The sequence below is a fragment of the Etheostoma spectabile genome, chromosome 15, assembly GCF_008692095.1.
Source record: "Etheostoma spectabile isolate EspeVRDwgs_2016 chromosome 15, UIUC_Espe_1.0, whole genome shotgun sequence".
NCBI classification, from domain to species: domain Eukaryota; kingdom Metazoa; phylum Chordata; class Actinopteri; order Perciformes; family Percidae; genus Etheostoma; species Etheostoma spectabile.
In genome coordinates, this window is record NC_045747.1 from 34,919,179 (window position 1) to 34,934,149 (window position 14,971).

The window sequence follows — 14,971 nt, forward strand, 5'->3', positions numbered from 1 at the left end:
ACCCATGCTTTACGGAGTCTGGTGTGATCTTCTAACCTTAAATGTGTCTCCTGCATAAACAAAACATCAGTGTTCAGTCGTTTAAGATGGGAAAAAATCCTAGAACGTTTCACGGGACCATTCATCCCCTTAACATTCCAGGACACAAACCTAGCTGCAGCGCCTCCTACTGGGCCTGAACCACCTGCATTACTACATCATAGGGGATATCCAAAATATGTATGATTAGCCTGAACCACTTTACGTAAGTGCATTTATGGTCGCAAGTGATGTCAACACACGCTGTGTGCTGTTGTGTAGAGGTAAAATAAAATAGTGACAATCATGAACTAAAAATAAAGTTTACCATAGCTGTGTGCATCCTTAGAAGATAAGGTGTTGCCAAGTAAATATTAAGTTCCCCAGTTCTGATGACACTTAAGTTGAAGTAATAAAACAAAAGAACCAAAAGAAACCCCACCAAAAACAAAACAAAAAAAGAAGAAATAATCCCATTGAACACCCCACACCTAGATCTTCTTCCCCAAACGAAGAAAACCGCAGGAATTCCCAGACGAAAAACTTCCAAGACATCCAGCATTGTCTATAACTCCTATCCTATTCTGAGAGGCTCCTCTCTCAGCAAGTGATTTGTGTTCTACCTATATACAATTATTTATGGCTCACCTTGCAAAAAAAGAAAAAAGTATGTAAAATAAATCAGAGTGGCTGGCCTAATTGAAATAAACTGTATCCAGCTCTCTTGGGACAAATACTGTCACTTAGTTTGCCTTACTAAAATTGGCCAATCTGTGAAATGTCAAAGTTATATGTGAAAGTCATTCTAACTAAAACAACCATGCCATGTTAAGAATAAATAATAATAAAAAACAACAACAAAAACAAAAAACAAAACAGGGCTGTTGTATATTTGAATCACAGAGGCCACTGCGTTGTTATTGTACCATAAACATGCACAAAAAACATAACGTGAATATTATCGTGTGGGCTTGTAGTTTACTGGAAAATGAAAATATGAATCTAGCCATTTTCCTTTATATATTAGCCAAGCAGAGATATAGTCCCATGGAATCAAAGTGTCTATACCAAATGCTAGGCTTACTTTCACCTTCTCATAGATAGTCTGTGCTCTGGCATCATTTACTCTCCCCAGTGAAGCTCGTAAAACTCTCTGGCCTTCTCCGGAGTCTCGAAGAACAGCGTCTGTCCGTCGTGAAGGACGCGGAGCCGGGCGGGATAGATAAGAGCGAACCTGACGCTCTTCTTGTACAGGAGGGATTTCTCTTCTTTGAAGGCGGCTTGTTTCTTGCCGAGTTCTGCGCTGACATCTTTGTGGAAAAATACCCTATTCCCCCTGAAGAACAGCTGCTCTTGTTTCCTCATTATTATGCGGTGTTTGTTCTGGAAGGAGTGGAAGAGAACGAGGAATATTCTTGGGCGTTTAGAGCTAGCGACTCGGCGTTCGGCTTGGATCCCACTCGGTGCGCGCGGGAGATAATGAGGGGATGCGAGAAGAAATCTTTGCCCAGGACTTCCTCGAAAAATTCAGTCATGAATTTAACTGTGTCCGGCCCCTCCAGATTCTCCGGGATACCGACAACTCACAGATTAGACCTACGGGAGCGATTTTCCAAATCCTCCACTTTGTTTTTCAGCCTCTCATTATCAGCTAGGAGTGTGGTGCATGATGCTTCGATAGCCTCTATCCTGTCGCTGTGGTCATTTAGCCCTTCCTCTATGTCATGGATACGTTCTTTGTGGGAGTCAAGAGACGATTTTACCCGTTCCAGGGATGCCGAAATTGGTGCCAGTGCCTTGCCGAGTGTTTTTTTCAGGAAAGAGTCCGTTTGCTGTGCGAGGTCGGACAGAAGCACCGAGGGAAGCTTAGCAAGATCAGCCGGTAACTCCGAGCTTGAGCTAGCTTGTGTAGCCATGTTGTCTTCACGCGTGGCAACTTCATCCATCTCGGTCGCTTTTTGCCCTCGGTCACGTCTCTTTGGACTCATTTAGTTGTGAAAAGTTATGTCCTAACGTACACGTAAGCAACTCCAGGTGCGCCAAACTTTATGTCGAGAAAATGAGGTAGAAAGTAAAAAGTAATTCAGGAGCCGCTTCTCCCACCTCTGCTCGCTACATGCTCAAACCGGAAGCCATTAATACAAGTTTTTACCTGGGGTGCCCGGAATTTCAAACCCCTCTGTATGTTGGCATTTTAAACTCCGGAGGATTTATGAGGACTATGGTTAACTACTCCTCAGATCCCTGCAGGCTAAATCCAGACAGCTAGCTATACTATTTGTCTAATCTGAGTTTTCTGTTGCACGACTAGACGTTTGTGATTGGTTAAAAAAAATGCCAATAAACCAGAGCACGTTTCTCTCCCATCACGAAATGCTGTGTGGACAAGCCAGATCCTCCTTTGCAGAGCTGTGGAGGAAGTTGTGGTAATGTGAGACTAACTCTACACTGCAACCCAAGAAGTTGCTGCCTTCAACAGGGTACTCATTGAAAATTAATCCGTTTTTCAATAAAAAATAATAATAATTTCAATAAACTTTATTGTTCAAATTTGGACTCTTAAATAAAAGACAGACACCAAGTAGAGAAAGCATTCAGTGATTTTGGACACAGTTACTGTTTGTTGAGTGGCATGTGGCATGCTTCTCGTTGTCTCATCAACACTGTTAACCAACTAACGCTTCTCTTCCAGCCTTTGTCTTGCTGCTTGTCAGCACTTATTACACCAAATCATAATGAACCCCTTCCCCCTCTCTCTCTTTCTCTCTTTTTTCTCAAATCTCTCTCTGGAGGATGTGATGACTCATTGCTAACTGATATTGCTCTGCTCTCTACAGAAGTGTGTGTGTGTGTGTGTGTGTGTGTGTGTGTGTGTGTGTGTGTGTGTGTGTGTGTGTGTGTGTGTGTGTGTGTGTGTGTGTGTGTGTGTTCACCTTACTGTGGGCAGTCATCATGTATAATGTAGGGGCGGTTACATAAAGTGTAGCAAGGGAATTGTTTAGAAAATAGAAAATAACCTTTTCTCTACAAGGTACAGCAGGCTGTAAAAGTTAACATTGACCCTTCATACAAGGTATTTAGTGAAGAATTGCCTATTTACACATCCAGCAACAATAGAACTGCAGCTTTTGCATTCACTTGGAGTCATGTTTCTGGCTGCCTGAATCCAATATACACTCTCCTTTTGCTTGGTTTTGATCTCCTCTAACTTGTTTGGTGTAAGTAACCGAGAAGTGTTTTCAATAAGTAGCGGCCTGTTTATGTCATTTTCTTGTTGATCAATTATATCCTGATGACCAGGTATGTTCTGGTGTTTCCCAGCTGCTTTGTGAAGACCAAATCATCCTGCTGAAAGGCTGCTGCATGGAGATCATGTCGTTGCGGGCCGCCGTGCGCTACGATCCGGACAGCGAGACGCTGACACTCAGTGGCGAGATGGCCGTGAAGCGTGAGCAGCTGAAGAACGGCGGATTGGGAGTTGTGTCAGACGCCATCTTTGATTTGGGAAAGAGCCTGGCTCAGTTTAACCTGGATGACTCGGAGGTGGCTCTGATGCAGGCCGTGCTGCTCATGAGCTCAGGTAAGGAATAAACAATTGGCATATGGGGCTCATGGAGAGACTTAAAGATCTCGATATTTAAACTAACCTAGTTTTCTTATTCACCTTCCTGTTACTTCTGGTGTTGTTGCTGACAATTGTAGTCATACAAGTTTTATTTTTAGTATTTTGTGTTTCTGATTCTCATCTTGCTTCTTTATAGTCAGCAGAGTTTTCTTCTAGCTTAGAACAAAAGATACTGGCAAAAACAGAATAAAATATTAAATAGCTGACACATAAATAATACAAGGAGAGAAGGCTATGCAGCTTTAACGGTCCCATATAATGCCTATTTGCAGGCTCATATTTCGATTTTGGATTTCTACTAGAGAATGTTTACAAGCTTTAATCAAAAAACACATATTAGTTCTCCTACTGTCTGTCTGAATATACCTGTATTTATTCTCTGTCTGAAACGCTCCATGACTGCACCAGGGAATGGCGCTGTAGTGGCCCTTTCTAGATAGATAGATAGATAGATATTGATCCCAATAAAATGGGAAGTTATAGTGTTACGGCTGCAAAATCAGTCTGACAGCACAGAATGCAATTATAAATGAAATACTAGGATACAATATACATACATACAATATATATGAAATAATAATAGGATAAAATACAAGAACAAATATTTGAATATATACAAGTTGGGAACACAAAAATGTGAAACTGCTTAAATTGTAGGGATGAGCGAGAACAGCATTATCTGTATCTGTATCCCACATGAATTATCTGTATCTGTACTCAGACTGGGCGGGGCCTAACAGTGGACAGAATTTAACCCGGAAGTGGGACGGGTTGTCTAGAAATGGGGGGGGCTTTATGGTATTTAAAGAATGCAATTGATATGGGTTGATCAGAAATTGTTATATTTATTGCTGATTAGAAAACTATTTACATGACAGCATCAGCATTGAGCTTCAGATCAATGGTGTTGTCATGGTAACAAACAAACTATACACAGAACAAGTTTTGCAACAATGAATACAACACATGCGGTTGCAATTATGTAGTAAAATGTAATGAACAAGAGTTTTCATACTCAATATAACTTTTTTTTACTTTTGATTTTTTTATGATCCGTGTGATTTTTTTTGTTTTGGTTCTTTTTTTCTTTTTTTATTCCCACACCAGGTATGTGTGTGTGTGGTGTGTGTGTGTGTGTGTGTGTGTGTGTGTGTGTGTGTGTGTGTGTGAGTAAGATGACGGTTATGAAAAAATAAAAAATCTCAGAGACGCAACGCGAGTCGACTTCTACCAAGCAGCATGTCTGAAACCCCACGTTTACCAGAAATTTACTAGTTACTATGTAAGTACTACAAACCAAAGTTAAAAACAAACCTGAAGCTGAAGAAACCCTAAACGTTAACGGAACAGACCCGCAGACCCGATTGACTGAGAGGGAGAGAGAGGGAGAGAGAGGGAGAGAGAGAGAGGCAGAGAGAGGGAGAGGGAGCGCTGTTCTCAGTGATCTTAGAGTGAGCAGAGTGTGTGTGTGTGGGGGGGGGGGCGACTATCACAGAACGCAGACACCGTCAGCTAAGGAGTTTTTATTAAATCCGAGTACAGATATTGACTCGTATTACTCGTTTAATACTTATTAAAAGTGCAAAAAAGTGCTTAATCCGTACCGGATACTCGTTTCAACCAAGTATCCGGCTCATCCCTATTAAATAGTATGATAAAAATGTAAATACACCTATTGTGCAGTATTGTGGTGTCATAGAGTCTTATTTAGCACCCACTGATGCAGTGTTAAGTTTTATTTTTATTTACATATACAGTATAGTTTTGACATAGAAATCTTACTCTTTACAATATGGTACCTGCTGATTCATAAAATACCCTTTTGGTATCTTATCTGTACACTGATGTTATAACATTCTGTAAGAACAAGGAGTTGTGTGTCTACGTACACATCAAAGGTTAACCAGCAGAACCAGCAGAGTTACAAGAGTTCAAGAGCTATTGAGCATTCGCATAGGTACCTAAGCAACGGTGGAGATTGTCTGCAAAAGCAGAGAGGAGCTCGCAGAGCTGACAGACGGAGCTTGGAGTTAGATAAGGAGTAGTTTGAGAAAATGGTTTGAGTTTGTGCCTTTCCAAATTGCGGCAACCAAATGAAGAGCAATTTGGGCTTCAATTTTTACCGTCTAGCCCTATAATAAACAGAGGTACAGTCCCTGACAAAAGTCTTGTCACTTGTGTACAAATTGACCCGAAGTGCCGCTGAATATATTTCTAATCAAGATTTATTTACAAGAAATGGCTCATTTTAATCCCAACAGCTTTTGTATAATGTTTCAGTGCAAAAAGAAACTGGAGGATTGGCCGGCCCAGTCACCAGACATGAACATCATTGAGCATATGTGGGGTAGGATGAAAGAGGAAGCATGGAAGACCAAACCAAAGAATATTGAGGAACTCTGGGAGGCATGCAAGACTGCTTTCCTAGCTATTCCTGATGACTTCATCAATACATTGTATGAATCCTTGCCAAACCGCATGGATGCAGTCCTTCAAGCTCATGGAAGTCATACAAGATATTAAATTTGGATCTCACAGCACCGCTATTTAATTTGCTGACATATTTTAGTATTTGCAGTAAATTTGTTCAATTTCTGTACAGGCGACAAAACTTTTGTCTTGCCAAAATTTGACCTTTCTGTCTTGTTTAAATAATAAATCTTTTTTTAGTGAAACTAATTTATTTCAGTGCATTGAACATCATTTGGGAGGGTTTTAGCTTTTCATATGAGCTATTTCTTACACCAATTGATTAATTGAAGTCAGGTTAATAGCAGGTGTTTCTACAAAATAGAGAAGCGACAAGACTTTTGTCAGGGACTGTTTGTGCGCTGGCTGAATTAACACAACTTTTATGCCTTTCTTTCACATCTACTGCTGTGTTCACTTGAAGGAATAACTGCACATGGCTAGGCACTGGTAATGAGATTTTGAACGTGTTTAGAGGCTAAAAACATGTTTAAAACTTGCCCTGTTCAAGCCTGTTAGGAACAAAATCAAGCAGGAGGATAACTCGGTGTAGACAGGAGCTGTAATCTCTTTCTGCTTCAAGATGACGTTGAAATGTTGCAGAAAATGTATCTTTTCCTCTCTTTTTTCTTGCTCCAGACCGGTCAGGGCTGACAAGTACGGAAAAGATAGAGCAGTGCCAAGAGGCCTACCTGTTGGCGTTTGAGCACTACATCAACTACCGCAAGCACAACATTCCCCACTTCTGGCCCAAACTGCTGATGAAGGTGACAGACCTGCGCATGATCGGAGCTTGCCACGCCAGCCGCTTCCTCCATATGAAGGTGGAGTGTCCCAACGAACTCTTTCCCCCACTCTTCCTGGAGGTCTTTGAGGATCAGGAAGTGTAACTCAAAGAACGTTACGCAAAACGTTATGGGAAACGACACGCCACATGCTGGTGAAATGACACGCTACATGCCAGGGAACAAGAACAGTGAAAGGACACGCCACACTGCTGGGACATGATCCCCGGTCTCCGGGGTGAAAGTCCTGTGTTGTTTGACCCATTCACCACCCTAACCAACCTCCTTACACAGATTTTTGGCATTTGATAATACATGCTACCGTAGTTGTGTTGTGACCACAAAACATGCTTCCCATTTAAATACATTACTTTAAAAATTGTCCTCACCAACACAAAAAAATGTGTCATTGTACACGATTTCATAGATTAAATAATGTGACTATTTCACGAATTGCCGTGAGACCGGGTTGTGTGAACGCACAGTCCAAACATATGCAAACACAAATCTCGTCCGTTAACTCCTCTGGCACCTCTGCTGTACTCTATGCCTACACAATTGCAAACGGAGGGGCTTGTTTATGTCTCTACATCCTCAACACCTACCTTACACCTCAAAATAGTGTTTTTTGTTGTTTTGGGCCCTGACCTTTACCTCTTCAGACAACCCCCCTCCCACTGCCATCTCCCAAGCAATGCCGCAACTACAAGGTCGCCCTCTGTCCACCCCTTGCAGCCCTGCCCACAGTCAGCCAAAGCCCTGTGAGTGTTTGCCAACCTACCTCCCCCCCCCACAAAGCACGCTCTTACCTCATATGTTGTAAAATGTTTTTCCACATTATTGAGTGGGTGGTGGTAGTATATTGAGAGAACATGCACCTCATGCACCTCTATGCCAGAAGTTACAGTGGGAACACTTGGTATGAAGCCCTTATCTACAGCGTATAATACATACCTGCGTGACACAAATTTGTGATGTTAATCATTAACTGTTGACCGACAATAAGAATTTTGATCAATTAATACTAGTTAGTTAAACCAGTGGTTAAACCAGTGGTTCTCAACCTGGGGGTCAGAATCCCCAAGGGGGTTACGAGATAATTTCTGGGGGTCGCCAGGTGGTTGGGGAGTAACAAAAAGACACATTTTAGACTGGGGAATAATTTTTACATAAATCTGTGAAGTTTGGTACATTTCTTCTGTCATATCCAGAGATTCATTTGTAAATCAGGAGGGCCTGAGACACAGGGTGCTGTCAGGTCAGGGGGAGAGAAAAACTCACAAACGCATCATTAATCCAGCACATTGGACAAGACTAGGTGTTAGCTTACAAAAAAATGATAACTAAACTAAAACTAAACTGTCGGTTTGCAAAGCTAACTAAAATATTATCGAGTAAGTGTCATTAGTTTTCATCTTTGTCAATGTCTTTCATAGAGCAAATAACGTTATATCTTTCCGACCATAACATTTCCCGTAGACATGTATAGTTTCTGACTGGGAACCCAGAAATTCCAACATTCCATGTTAAATTGAACACAACATAGTCCTCTCCGTGCCATGCTCATAGACAGTTAAAGATGTGGACCAACAGATCCTGTGGTTCTGAACGGAGACCAGTGAAGAAAATAGAAGCACTTTTCCGGTGATGGCTGAGCACAGTAACGTGCAGCCTCCAGCTGAGCTTGACGACGTAGATGTGATGTGGGCAACCTGTATTAAATTTGTAAGTCTTCTGGTAGCTGTGCCAAGAGAAATCTCAATCATTCCCAATCAGCAGAGACAGAGAGCGTAGGTATATGTTAGGAGATAACATAGCCACAGGCTAATTACCGCTAACTAATATGCTAGTTAACGTTAGTAATTAAACCTAAACAGCTGATTTAAGTTTAAATTGTCTGAAAGCATCTCCTGGCAATACGGTGATTTGTCAACTATGCATCAATCCTATTTTCACAAAAACGTTTGTTACGGAGCCATAACGTGAGGTACAAGGTAATGGAGCCTTTGATACATGGTTGTGTTTCTTTAGAAATAAACAATGGACAAATAGAATTTTGAAACGCTTCTGATGGAAAGTTATTTACTGTCAAATTGGTGCCAAAATGAATGGCAGTCAGTGGGAGGCTAACTGCAGATGATGGCTTTGTAGAGTTAAAATGGCGCCATGGGAGCTACGCTTAGAGAGGAGAGGCTTACACCCTTGGCCATGCTCCGTGCCCCTTGACTGGCATCATGGACCGAAAGTCAGAAGAAAGCTGCAGAGTCCTATGTGATAAGGACTGTGTCAGATAAAAGCAAGTGCCTTGCAGTGTAAGGTGGTAAAATATGTGGACAGTTTATTACATGGAAACATCCCACAAATTTGAAAGTAGCCTACATTTGAGAAACAAACACAAGGAGGCTAACCTAGCTTACGTTAACAAGATCAAGGAGAACGTCAAGCCCCCTTTCCCCGAAACAGAAGCTAACCCCGGTAATGTTATGGGCATGGATGTATTGATACAGGGCCAGCAGCATGACGGGGACAACAGCAGGACAGAGAACACTACAGGCGGGCTTTCCCCGACGACCAACAGTGGGAGGGAACTTGGGTTACTACGTGGATTAATACTGGGATGTCTACACAACTGTGTGAGTTCAAAAAGTTCTCCACTTTAATCGAACCAAAGTTCTTTGTTAGTCTGTTGGCGGTTTAGGTTTCTCTCCTGGAACACGTCAAACACATTCTGCACTTACTGCTGCGTTTTGTATTGACTGTTTACATATCTGTGCTCATCATCTACATTGTTGAATACATTGTAAATACATTTTTCCAAAATTATATGATGTTTTCGTTTTGCTGTTAGGCTACACAATACTTTTTCTGACCATTTTTAATCCCCTGACAAATAACCCATTTTACAAAAAGATTAAAACTAATAAAAACTAAACTAAAACTAACTAACTAAACTAGCAAACCCAGTTTAAAAACTAATTAAAACTAAACTGAATTTGAAAACAAAAAGTCAAAACAAAATAAAATAAAAACTAATGAAAAATGCAAAACTATAATAACCATGGTCTGCAGCTGACCGATTAGAAAGTATGTCAGAGACAGTTAACTATTAATGATCTGCTGTCAAGGCTCAACTAGCATCCCTAGACACATTGTAAACAGCTCCAGAGTAACCCAGTGTTGCCAGTCTTTGTGCTATGTCGAGCGCGTCCTCTGAGGACTGTATGTCTTTTTTTATCATGTCAAAATTTCAGTTCCTGCAATACATTGGTTTGTGACAGAATGCCATCAAAACATGCTAACATGCTAAACTAAGATGGTTAGCATAGCAAAGTTCACTTGCTAAACTTAAGCAAGTTAATCAATATGATTCTATTGACAACAGATGAATATCACCTTATACCTTTTCATGCAAAATGGGTGTGTAAAGTGATGTAGCTACAGGCCACATAGGAAGTGTTCCCACTACTGTTATTCTTTTATTGCACAGTGTCATTGACTGTATATACACATAAACACTGACAAGTAATCTAGAGTTAGTATACCTCTCCAACAAAAACGTATTGTTTTCATTACCTCTCTCTCACACACACACACACACATTACACCCAGTTGTGTTTTAATGTATTACCTCAGTTGTTTTATTCCTCATCTCTTTCTCCTCCTTAATGACAACTGGGCCACACTACATTTCCTGTCTGTGTGTGTGTGTGTGTGTGTCTGTGTGTGTGAGAATGTTATTACGTCTTCGCATTGGAGCCCCTGTCCTGTTAATCCTACTGTAGCCGGCCTCCTCACCTTCCACCATCTTGTGATAGGTTCATCACTGGCAGACGGAGGTGGTGCTGGTGGTAGGAGGGGGTGTTGACACTTACCTCTGCAGGCCCTACCCCACCCTCACCTGTACCTGCTTGAAACCAATTCTACCTCACCTGTCATCATCTCAGTACAGCCGCCCCTCTGTCTACAACACACTAGCAATGTTTCCATCCAGACGTTTTTATCCAAATTAAGTGATATTGAATCAAAAATGCCTTGTGGAAGGAAATACGTTTGGTCTCATCGGATTTTATCTTGATCGAAGTACGGCTTATGCGATAAACGCTGATGGAAACTTTATTTGCCAATTAAATAATGAATTGCGATTAGGTTTTAGGTCATTTTATGGTTGCAACCCACCACAAAACAAGGAAGAAGTTTTAGTTAATTTCCACCCAGTATTTTCGCTGTCTGCACACATGGCGGGTGTCAACAAAGACAGATGGAAGTGGACAAACGAGGAGACAAGAGAAATTTTGAATTTAATTTATTAGGAACTCGCGAAGGAAATGGCCGACAAAGTTTAGGACAAGCCGTGGGACGTTCTCCGGAGTAAATGGAAGGCGCTCAAACAGCAAGACATGTGTCAAAAAACTGTTGTCTCGCAGCAGTGCCGGAGGGACAATAAAAGGCAAGTTGCATCTGCATCATCATAGCGATGTGTTGATAGTGTAATTGTCTTATTATAGCTTGATATGTTGCTATCAGCTGGCACATAAGCACTACAACTAGTACAATATTGATCAATTATTGGTAGACGGCGCAATCTATTTTGTCTAGAAAAAGTTTGTTCGCAAAAGTTTGAATGTTGTGCGATTCAGTGCGAAAATGAATGGAAGCACCCTTAACACACTTAAAATGTGTAAAATCAATTTAATATATCAATATGATCGCAAAACAGCATGTGACATCATTACACACAGGTTTTTTTTCGCTTTAAAGCCGTTGGATGGAAACACACTTTCACCAGCTCTATTCGCATGAGTTTTTTTTACCGAACTTAATGACAGTAATTCGACTGACAAGTGGATGGAAACTTAGCTACTGACATGAACGCACACACATATACACTACCGGTCAAAAGTTGGGGTTCACATACAAATTTTTATTCCTCTCCATTATAGACAGAATACCAGCTGATCTGAGTGGGTGGCTGATCTTTAATGCAATATCTACATTGCCCATTATCAGCAACCATTCACCCAATGTTCCAAAGGCACATTCTGTTTACTAATCTGATATCATTTTAAAAAACTATCTAGAAAAACATTAGCGAACTCTTTTGCAATTATGTCAGCACATAATGTAATCTGAAAACTGCTGCCCTGGTTAAAAAAACAATGCAACTGATCTCAGCTGTTATTCTGTCTACAAGGGAGTGCAATGGAAATTTGTGAGTGACCCCAAACTTTTGACCGGTAGTGTACATATACACAGTATATTGTAGCCAACATAGACCTGTTGCATGTACTGCTCTGCCAACAGAGACAGTACAGCAGGTCTTTTAAATGGGCCGTGGACATTTTCTCCCATTTGTTTCATTTTTATCACACACCCCGAGGGACCAAGAGTCACTTTGGATTCTGTTTTTTTATTTAGTGACATCCCAGTGACATTCCAGTGTGCCGATTGAACTTAAAGGAAACTGTCAGAAGACAGCTGGAAGTTTGGAGTCCAGTGGATGCCATTTTGGCCCGATTGGGTCAAGCCAACAGACTGTTGTGGGTGGTGACTGGGAGAGGAATAAAAGCAGCAAGTGAGTCAGCAGGACTGGGCTGTGGATGTGGTTTCATCCCGACCGAGGAGAGGGAAACTGAGCCAATGACTTGTAGCGTGTGCCGCTGGGATTTAGGCTACGCCAGCAGCAAAACCACCCCACATAAAATGGACACTTCTTGCGCATACAGTAGTACATTTCCAGATCCTTCCCTTGTCATTGCAACAGAAAAGGACACCAAGAAACTTTGTGAGCCACGCCCCTGTCCCAGAAATGTACAATATGAATTGCACACTGCTGAAATAAGCTCCACCAACCATATCCCAAATTGCCATCCACTACAAATAACTATCAGGTTTTTTTCTGCTAAAACTACAATGTCTGTATCTCTTAGTAGCCCTAAACCCCTTTCCCTGATTTATTGTCCTGTTCCTACATGTCTTTAGCAGTCTTATCAATATTGAAATCTCTCACTTGCACATAAAAACCACACACGGTCTGTTATCTCATCTCTTTATTACCTTTTGAAACCAACAAGGACTGTGAGACCTGGCCTTCAGGCACCACCACTCTCACTGTTACTTATCTACGTTGCAAGTTTTTTTTTAAAGAACCGTAAGCACTGATCATACAGAGATACAACCTCACACACTTACGCATCAGCAGTACTCACACACACAAACACACAAGTTGATCAAGAAGTACAGTTTCACCCCAGCCGTCTCCAGGACTGCTGTGTCTGCACCCTACTTTGCTCACTATCACTGTGAATGAAAGCCATACTCCAACCAGATCATACTAAGTGGCTTAGTAACACTGACATGTAAAAAATGTGCCTCACAGAGGTTGCAAATACAAATATACAGAACCATATATTTAAAGTGATTAACACTAAACAAAATTAAAAACGCAACACTTTTGTTTTAGTCCCCCATTTTTCTCAAAGCTCTGAGACTTTTTATATATACACCAGTGGCTTCTCTCAAATATTGTTCACAAATCTGTCTAAATCTGTGTTAGTGAGCACTTCTCCTTTGCCGAGATAATCCATCCACCTCACAGGTCTGGCATATCAAGATGCTGATTAAACAGCATGATTATTGCACAGGTGTGCCTTAGGCTGGTCACAATAAACTGTCACTCTAAAATGTGCAATTTTACTGTATTGGAGAGGTTCAAAAACCAGTCTGTATCTGGTGTTATGGTTAGGGTTAGGGTTCATCCCTCTTTCTCTCTCGACTTGACTGCAATTCCCGATACAGTAAAACTGCACATTTCCGGGTGGCCTTTTTTTGTGGCCGGCCTAAGGCTGTGCAACAATCATGCTGTCTAATCAGCATCTTGATAAGCCACACCTGTGGGGTGGATGGATTATCTCGGCCAAGGACAAATGCTCACTAACACAGATTTAAAGTACACAGTATATATAAAAAAAACTCTGTTTCTCTCCCAACTGTATATATGCAAAATAATATGTGCACATAGTTTGCACTTGACGTAATTTTTGCATTATGATGCTTGTTTTGACTTGTGGATGAACACCAACTAACCCTCCACCTTTTGCACTCCTCAGATAGCCCAATAAGTACCTTAAGGAGAGATACACCTCTTTCACCCACTCTATTATGAGAGTACAGATGTGAAATCACGTCTGGTCCGCAAAGCTCGATGAATTGAAATGATTTGAGAAGATTTGAGCTGGCGGCACAGCTGCTCTGAGAGACTCTCTCTCTCTCTCTCTCTCTCTCTCTCTCTCTCTCTCTCTCTCTCTATATATATATATATATATATATATATATATATATCTTTCAGCCAAATGATTACTGGAGATATCCTCCCCCATGTCCTCTTAAAAAAAACTACCACACCAGCACCACAGAGCACACTGCCTTCAGCCATGATCAGTTGCACCAGCATAGTAGAGAGACAGACAATATTCCCCATCCTCCTTACCTAAAAGCCATTTTTAGCCTGGACATAACTGCTAACATCTAGCATCTGATGGGTTAATAGCGGCAGATAAGTTTAGGCACCAAAACGACTATAAGTTTAGGGAAAGCTCAGGGTTTGTTTAAAACAATCCTGTGGAATGAACACGCGTTTCCTGGGTGACAGTATTAATATCATATTATTATATAAGATCAGAATTTGCGAGAGTTTGCGTAACTTCCAGCCGTAGCTGTATCCCTTCTAGCCACAACCATGTACACCCTGTATCGCTTTCCACATTTCCTAGCCGAGCTGCAAAATTAAACCAAAAAGTTGCCGTCGTTCTGCACAGACCTCTCTCTCTCTCTCTCTCTCTCTCTCTCTCTCTAAAACTGTCTCTGAGGTTCAAGTTTGGGTTGAGATTAATGTTCCGTTTACAATAAAACTAAAATATGAACTTGATACTAAGCTCTGCTGCCGCAGCATAACACAAAACTATGTATATATCTAATATAAAACTATAACACCCACTCAGAAGCATTTCAACAGTCATGCAACTCTTTTCAACGAATAAACTACTTCTACTAATTTTATTATGTACCCAGGGAAAAC

At 41.1% G+C, this 14,971-nt stretch overlaps 1 protein-coding gene across 2 annotated transcripts in view; it reads left to right on the forward strand.

Moving 5' to 3' along the window:
* The window catches only part of LOC116702639 (thyroid hormone receptor alpha), a 106,541-nt gene extending 94,948 nt beyond the window's left edge, over positions 1 to 11,593 (forward strand). The window contains exons 7-8 of one of the 2 annotated variants that reach the window (XM_032536959.1): positions 3,340 to 3,598; positions 6,752 to 11,593. In XM_032536959.1, the coding sequence (XP_032392850.1) occupies positions 3,340 to 3,598; positions 6,752 to 7,002 (510 nt within the window). In that variant the 3' untranslated portion in view covers positions 7,003 to 11,593. The remainder of the gene's footprint in view (positions 1 to 3,339; positions 3,599 to 6,751) is intronic. The other variant, XM_032536960.1, reaches the window with a different exon arrangement.
* The last annotated feature ends 3,378 nt before the right edge of the window (positions 11,594 to 14,971 follow it).